The 8867-nt window shown below is 43.8% G+C and overlaps 1 protein-coding gene across 2 annotated transcripts in view; it reads left to right on the top strand.

The window, feature by feature from the left end:
• The first annotated feature begins 5191 nt into the window (after nucleotides 1-5191).
• Nucleotides 5192-8867, top strand: part of Kat7 (lysine acetyltransferase 7) — a 42506-nt gene continuing 38830 nt past the window's right edge. For both annotated transcript variants that reach the window (XM_008838322.2, XM_008838323.2), the window contains exon 1: nucleotides 5192-5385. In XM_008838322.2, the coding sequence (XP_008836544.1) occupies nucleotides 5371-5385 (15 nt within the window). In that variant the 5' untranslated portion in view covers nucleotides 5192-5370. The remainder of the gene's footprint in view (nucleotides 5386-8867) is intronic.

Here is an 8867-nt window from a genome sequence, read left to right on the forward strand (position 1 = left end):
TTATATCCTTTTTCATGAGTTCTGATCTTTTGCCTGCATTCGGTCCTTCCTCATCACTTAATATTACTCTTTGTTGGTCTTAGAAAGGAGTATTAAATTTTCTTTTTTTTACTCTATGAGTGTTTTGCCTGCATGTATGTAAGTGCACCTGTGTAGTGCAATGTCTACAGAGACCAAAAGAGGGCATCGGATCCCCTGGAACTGGAGTTATGGACAGTTGTTAGTCACCATGTGGGTGCTAGGAACTGAACCCAGGTCCTCTGTGAAAGCAGCCAGTGCTCTTAATCATGAAGCCATTTCTCCAGCCTTGCAAAGGAGTATTTTAATTTTTTTGGTCTTTTTGAGACAGGGTCTCCCTGTAGCTCCAGCTGGCCTGAAACTTGCTATGTAGACCAGGCTGACCTTGAATGCACAGAGATCTGCCAGCCTCTGCCTGGGTGCTAGGATTAAAGGCATGTGTCACCATGCCCAGCCCACAAAGGAGTATTTTAAAGTACACTGAAGAACTTTTCAGAGAGTTTACAAATGCCACTGAAGAGACAAGATACAGATATAAGTAAAACAATATACAAAGGCACACACAAAAGACTGCCCCCACTATCATGCCCCACTTCAGCTACCCCTCATCTCTGACTAAGGATATTGCAGCAGAAATTTAATCTCCTGCTTTGGGCTTCTCTGATACTCTGAGTACTCCTCTAAAGGCTGCCAGAAACAGATCTCTAAAATGCAAGCCTGATCATGGGATTTCTCTGCTTAAAGCACTTCAGTAACTGCCTCCTACCTCCAGTCTAGTCTCTTTAGAATCACATAGAAGACTCCCCATGAACTAGTTCCCAGTGCCATTTTGGCAACCACTTCATGCCAGCTTGCCAAATCAGTCACCACCAGACACAATGCTGCTCCAAATTCTACCTTTAAGCATGCTGTTCCCTTTGCATGAAAAGCCCCTATTTTCTATATCATTCAATGAAATTCCATTTTTCGTTCACCTCTTTAATGAATTTTTTTTCCTACACTTTCCAGATGAAACACTTGACTTTCTTCTCAGTACCACTGGACATTATCCATCGTTCTGTGTTTTCATGCTCCACTGCATTTAAAAAAAAAATTTCATTCATGCTGGGCATGGTGGTGCATGCCTTTAATCCCAGCACTCAGGAGGCAGAGGCAGGCAGATTTTTTGTGAGTTCCAGCCCAGCTGATCTACATAGTGAGTTCTAGGTCAGCTGGGGCTACAAGGAAACCCTGTCTCAAAAAGACCAAAAAAAAAAAAATTCATTTATTATTTTTATTTTATGTGTATGAGTGTATTGCCTGCATGTACGTAAGTGCACCTGTGTTGTGCAATGTCCATAGAGATCAGAAGAGGGTATCAGACCTGCTGGAACTGGAGTTATGGATGGTTGTTAGGGATCATGTGGGTGCTGGGAATTGAACCTGGGTCTTCCACAAGAGTAGCTAGTGCTTTTAACTGCTGAGCCATATCTCCAGCCCTTCCATTGCATTTTAGAAGTATGAGTTTACTGACCAGTTTCCCTACCAGACTCATAGCTCCATTAGGGGAAGATGGTGTTTTGTTGATCATGGTGTGATTCTGTGTCTGTGTAATCACTGGGTCTCTCAAGGCAAAATCAGGTTAAACAGATAAATACAAACAACTACTGAGACCATGTGGAGATTAGGACTTAAAGTCATGACCAGGGAGACTAGAAACATAAATAAAGTCATTTATTGAGCACTTACTCTATCTCAGGAACTTATTGGAGGCTTTATAACACTCATCTCCTTTGTTACAACCACCTCATGAATAGTTATTAGTGTTCACACTGCAAGATGAGAAAACTAATAACAGATAAATTAAAAAACTTGTCCAAGAGCAATACGGAAAGAAGACAGAGCTGATTCAAATCTAGATCTGACAAGACACTGGTAAAGCTGATGAATGAGAACAGGAATTATGTTCCTATTGACTGTGGAGTGAGGAACAGAATGTCTACCAAACTGTAAAAGGAAAGTATGCTGCAGTCACTGCAAAATCATATATCACTATGCTCTGGCACCTCAGAAGAGTAAATCAGAAAGACTCTGAAAAGAAATAAAGAGGGTGGAAAATGCATGCAGGCAGTTGAACACTGTATAAAGGACCAAGGCAGAGCTGTGGCAAGTGCTTAGGTGGCCAGATAAGGATGAGTAGGGCCATGTGGATAAAGGCTTTGAAACCAACAGTTCCTGCTTGCAATTATGTCATGAGGAAAATAACCCTTAAAGTAAAAAATTATAATTGAAGAGAAAACAATATTTTTTTTAAATGGGCAGGAGAGGAGGGAGAAATGCAAGAGAAGACCTTCACCTTCAAGATTCTCCTTTCCCCAACATAAACAGGTCTAGCTGAAACACTACCATCTCAAGTGACCACCACATGATCATATTTCCCATTAGTGTTAGTTTTTTCATCTTTCTCACAGATCTAAATGAAACTGTAAACTCCTTAGTGTCATCTGCAGTGTTAGAGAACTCAGTGTAAAAGATTAATGTTGAGCACCTGTGATGTTGAAAATGTTAATAATACTGTGATTGAGTAGCCAGTATTCACTGTCGGTTGAACATAGACTGGGTACTGTTAGAAAGGCTGGCCCATGGGGCTGGAGAGATAGCTCAGAGATTAAGAACACTGGTTGTTCTTGCAGAAGACCTGGGTTCAAGTCCCAGCACCCACATGGCAGCTAAAAACTGTCTGTAACTCCAGTCCCAGGGGATCCAACAGCCTCTTCTGACCTCCGCCGGCATTGCACGACACTGGTGCACTTATCCACATGCAGGCAATATATACATACACATAAAATAAAAATAATAAATAATAAAAAATTTTAAAAAAGGGCTGGCCCAGATTCAAGGTTTGGTTTGATTTGGTTTGTTATGTTTGTGGTGCTGGGGCTGGAACCCAGAACCTTGTGCATGCTAGGCAGACATGCTGCCACTAAGCTCTATTTCCAGATGTTTTTGTGTATTTTATTTTGAGACAAGTTCCCACTAAATTGTCCAGATTGACCATGAACTCACTCTGTAATCCAGGCTTGAACTTGAGGTCTTTCTGCCACGTCCTGCCAAGTAGCTAGCCCAACAGGCCTATGCTGCCAGGCCTAGCTTGTTTTTTGAGACAGGGTCTTACTATGTTGACCAGGCTGGCCTTGAACTCACAGAGATCTGCCTCTGCCTCCCAAGTGCTAAGATTAAAGGTGTGTGCCATCATGCCCAGCTCTGCCCCTCTTTTCCTTTTCCCTTTCCTCCCTCTCCCTCCCTTCCTTTCTTTCAACACTGTCTCAGGTAGCACAGGTTGACCTAGAACTACACAGCTGAGAATAATCTTGAACTGAATTTCCTTCCTCCACTTTCAAATACTTGGATTACAGATGTGTCACCATAACCAGTTTAAGAGAATATAATTTTAATACAAGAAGTTGTTACCACTAGTTAGTCAGAAGAGTAGCCTCAAAAACACAGCAGTAAGCTGGGCATTGTGGTGTCAAGGCAGGTGGATTTCTGTGAGTCTGAGGTCAGCCTGGTTTATAAAGGGAATTCCAGGCCGGCTGGGGTTACAGGGAGATTGTCTAAACAAAACAAAAACACAAAATAAGTGCAAAGTAACAGCAATAGCATGGGATTAAATACAAATACAAGGGATACAAAGGAAAACATTTGAACCATTTTCAAATAAGTTCTTATGTGCAGTCCCACCCACACAGGTTATTCAAAGGTATTTATACCAAGTACTAAAATTACTAAGTACTAAAATACTAAATGCTGCCAGTGTCAACAATGGTCCAGGCTACCCTCAAGGAGTGTGAAGCTAAAGTTCTTTGGACCTTTTAACACTTCAGAGTTTTCTGTTTAGCATATCAATCAGGTGTTTGTATTCTCTTACTTGTTCTTTAAGCCCCACTCCAGGGGAAAATCCTCAGGTTAGGGGCTGAAATTCAGATAAGAGCCTGAGAGGCTCAGCCAGCAAGCCTAGCCACCTGAGTTTGATCCCAGAAACCCACATAAATTAGGTGGAAGGAGATAACGAAGAAACCCTCCATAAAGTTGTTCTCTGACCTGTGTGTCTACACGCACACACCTACTCAACCACCCACCCCCATATACAGATAAATATTTAAAAACAATAAATTTGGTAACTGAGCTAGCCTTGATGTCGCAGTCACTCTTGGCCAAACCTTGGGTCTCTCAAGCTACAGAAGTTAAAGCCTCAAGGCCTGCTTTTCAGCTTTTCTTTTCTTATGGCTCTCTTCCTGTCTTAACCGCTCCTACGTAGGCCTTCCCGTTATTATTTAAATATCCATTTCTTTTTGGACTGCAGTGTCTTTTAAAAATACAGCTTCTTCCTCCACACACCCCAATTCTTCACTAATGCATCCAGAGGTTCCATGGGCTAAGCCGGGTAGTACAACACTTCTCCGACTGTAGAACCGAGTCCTCATATTCAAGTCACCCCCTCGCGCCCTCCCCGGCCACTCAGTGCTCTCAAACCCAAACATAGTATGGGCAGTGGGCGCTCCACCACATAACTGCATCGGGAATTCTTTGGCCCTACAGCTTTCGGAGAATGGCTCTGAATCATCCTGCAACGTGAACGACTAACTTACTCCCGGTTTGCTTAGGGCAAGGGCAATGTCTCCTCTACCAGACAGGCCACTTCACGACGGAAACAACCCTGTTGCTCCTTTATTAAAGCCCCTCATTCGCCCGGCTTTGGAACACGGGCTGCCTCTTGCAATAATTTTATGTGCAAAATATCTCTTCCCAACTTTATGTGATGAACGGAAACGTCCTTTAGCCAATTAGGGAACGAAAGGGTTAAATCTGGACAACCTGATGGATTCTGGGGTTTGTCCTTCCTGGACTCCAGAAATTCAAAACGACCAGGAAGGGAGATTTTGCCCAAGGTAAAGATGAAATCTGTTAACTTCAACTGTCGGGCTTCAGCCCCAAACAAACATGGCTACTCACGCCCAAAAAGGGCTCCACACACCTAACTAAAAATGACGAACCCAGAGTTTCGCTATTAGTGCCACTTCCTGCCCAACTCCAAAATGGCTCTCACTAGCCTCACTAAAAGTTGCGAACTTCCCAGCATCCTTTCTGGCCTTAACGTCAGATGACGCAAGCCTCAGCCGGAAGTAAAGGAAAAAGCGCTTCAGCCCGCGGCGCCTGCGCAGAAGACTCTAGACGCTGAGAGGCAGGAGGCAGTTGGGATCGTCCGCAGGATTTGGAACTGCAACAGAGGCCGCCACGGAGCCCGCCGGAGCCACCGTTTCTGCTGCTGCTGCCGCCGCCCGAGTCGGAACCGTCGGGCTGCAGCCGCCGGCAATGCCGCGAAGGAAGGTGAGAAATGGCAGAGAAGGGATGGCGGATGTCTAAGGAGAGTCGATAGAGCAATGTGACGCAGTTGGTCACTCCTTGCAGTGGTCGGGTTCAACTTCCAGTTCCCCCAAACCTAGCTCAAACATTCTGTCTACTCTTAGTACCCGAGAGAAAAATGTGGGCCCGACCCTGGCCTCGGCCTATGCTTGTAACTATTCCCGCCCTCTGCTTGCCCCGATCGGAGGCGTTCTTCTTGTTCATTGGTCGCTGAGACGCCTCGAAGCGTATTGATTGGTTGCTGACGCCGCCTATTTGGGCCCAACGGTCACCTCCCCGCGTGCGGGGGCGGTGTCTGGGCCTGGCACCGGAGCTCGGCGACTGGCTGGGGAGAATGATCTTTCTTCTCCTGATTGGTGCAGCTTCGCAGTCTGCTATGGTCGGGGGTGCGGTTTAGCAAGCCTTCAATTGGGTCGCCGAGTCCCCGCCCTTCCGGATGGAGATGGTGATAGGTGCAAAGGCGAGTTTGGGACACTGCGTTCCTTTCCTGGTGGGGGGCACAATAAAGCAGAGGCCTGGGTGCTGGAAAACCGGAGCCCACTCCCGAGAGATATACCTCGGAGGCGGGTTGCTTCTCAGCCATGGTCTTCACTTACTTGCTTAGTTTGACATTGAGTAGGAAGTGCAGTTTTGAAAAAAACAAACTTGCTGGAATTGGGAACGTCTTTTGAATTTGGGTGCCTTGTATGCCAAGGCCAGAGCAGGACTCCTGCTGCCTCCCTCTATCCCTCTCCACCTTATTGCCTTGAGGCAGGGTCTCTCACTGCTAGGGTTTCAGGTACACCCAGCCATGCCCGGCTTTTTTTTTTTTTTAAATGTGGATGCTGGGAATTCGAACTGAGGTCCTTGTGTTTGTTGCAGAGCAAGTGTTCTTGCTCACTAAATCATCTCCCAGCTCCAATCTTTCTCATTTCATTTTGCAACTGAGCATATGGGGAACAACAGGAGTGCCTCTGAGCCACTAGTCAGGCAAGGGCAAGCCAGAACTGTAGAACAAATGTAATGCAGTTCAGCAGTTGCTTCCTGACCTCCTGCTACATGACAGATGCTAGGGATTCAAAGATGAATTAGAGCTGGGTGTGATGCTGCACACTTTTAATCCTAGCATTCTAGAGGGAGAGGCAGAGGCAAGCAGATTTCGGAGAACCACACCAGCCTGGTCTACATAGTGAGTTCCAGGCCTGCTGGGGCGACAGGGACACCTTGTCTCAAGAAACTACCCCCCCCCCAAAAAAAAACCAAAATTAATTTGATGTGATTCCTGGCTTAAGGATATCACATTTGGGTGGGGAAAACAGACATATAAGTAACCACAAAAGGATGTAGTGCATTCTCTGCTTGGAGATAATACACCATATAGGAAGTAAGTGAGGAAGTGGTGGTGAGAGGCAGAAGAGCTGACTTTCAAGATCAAGTTGGAAGGAGTTGGTATGGGGCACTGGACTCACATATCTGGGTAATTGGATGAGGTCACCTTAAAGATTGCCTTTCATTCTAGTGATTTTCTGTGACTCTGGGGGATCTCTACTTATTTATGGGCAGATTACCCATGAAATATTTGAATAGCTGGTTGGTATTCTGCAGACTCTTGCAGAAATCTTTCTTCATAGAAAATTTTCAAGTTAAATATTTAATGTCTCCTAAAATTACCTGAGTTGATAGGTTGTATTTAAGTTAAGGTACATCAAATGTAGGAAAAATGCTGATGTGTTGGAATACGTCCAGTCTCCTTTTGGCCATCCCCAAATACCATGAGTTCTTGAAAATGTAAGTTTTTGCTGGATGTAGGTAGGAGGATTGCCATGAGCTCAAGGTCAGCCTGGGCTATATTGTGAATTCCAGGTCAGCCTGAGTTTAAGACTGTGTTTCAGAAACAGCTAAAAGCCTTCCCCCAAATGTAAGTACTATAGTAACTTATTTGGTGACAAACCTTTCCTAAACTATCCTTAGGCTACTTACATTTTTTTTGTGTCTCATTTTGTGTGATTGTATTTTGCTATAGAGATCTTAATGTGTTCAGTATATGGTGTGTTATTTGCAGGGTATGTATATTTTCTTTCTAAAAATCTAAGGAATTAGTTGGACGTGGTGGCGCATGCCTTTAGTCCCAGCAGTCAGGAGGCAGAGGCAGTTGGATCTCTGTGAGTTCAAGGCCAGCGTGGTCTACTTAGTGAGTTCAGGTCAGCTGGGACTACAGGGAGACCCTGCTCAAAAAGACAAAAAAAAAAAAAAAAAATCTAATGAATTATTAATTCCGAACTTACCTGGCCCTAGGCACCTTATTCTTTTGATATAGAAGTGGGCCTTGGGGCTAGGGTATAGCTCAGTATTTTGTAGTTTGTGCACTTGAAGCCCTAGGCTTAATCCCCAGCACATTCCATCCTCTCTTCCCCTTGTCCCCAAATTGGGACTTAAGTTTGAAGTTTTATAGTAATTTTAGCAAATATTGTTTTCTTCTGGCTTAGAAAAGGGCTTGATGTAAATGCTCTACAGATAAAAGTAAACTTTATTGCTAATCAGTCCTCAGGAGACTTAACTGGCAATTTTTTAAAATTTTATTTTATTTTATAAATAAGTAAATAAAACCTGCATGTAGGTAAGTGCACTCTATATATATATAGAGAGAGAGAGAGAGAGAGAGAGAGAGAGAGAGAATTGCCTACATGTTAGTGCACCCGTGTTTATGCACTGCCCATGGAGGTCAGAAGAGGGCATCAAATCCCCTGGAACTGAGTTATGGATTCTTGTTAGCTGACATATGGGTGCAGAGAACAGAACCCAGGTCCTCTGTAAGAGCAGACAGTACTCTTAACCACTGAGCTATCTCTCCAACTCCTTAATTGGCAATTATTGATTGGGATAGGATGTGGGTTTTTGAAAACCTGACTTTGAAGACCCAGTGTCTTTAAGTATAAACTTCCCTTTCCAGCAGTTTTGACATTCTTATCAAGAAACTGCAAGGACAGATGGCATGGGACAGAAGAATTTTTTCTTTTTTCTGCTTAATTAGTTTGGGAATTAGAATTACCATAATATTTGAAATATATATATTTTATGTGATGCTTGCTGATTGGAACTTTGAACAGAATTTACCCTGAAGTTAAATGGGCCTAGCATTAACATTTTTGCACTATTGTATGCTTCCCCTACCTTAACATGGTTGTGGTAGCCAGACCTTTTTTTTTTTTTTTGTTCTTTTATATTTTATGTGCTGATTGGAACTTTGAACAGAATTTACCCTGAAGTTAAATGGGCCTAGCATTAACATTTTTGCACTATTGTATGCTTCCCCTACCTTAACATGGTTGTGGTAGCCAGACCTTTTTTTTTTTTTTTGGTCTTTTTGAGATTTGAGACCCTTGTAGCCCCAGCTGTCCTGGAACTCACTATGTAGACCAGGCTGGCCTCAAACTCACAAAGATCCACCTGCCTCTGCTTCCCAAGTG

The sequence above is a fragment of the Nannospalax galili genome, unplaced genomic scaffold (assembly GCF_000622305.1).
Source record: "Nannospalax galili isolate Female #2095 unplaced genomic scaffold, S.galili_v1.0 scaffold95, whole genome shotgun sequence".
NCBI classification, from domain to species: domain Eukaryota; kingdom Metazoa; phylum Chordata; class Mammalia; order Rodentia; family Spalacidae; genus Nannospalax; species Nannospalax galili.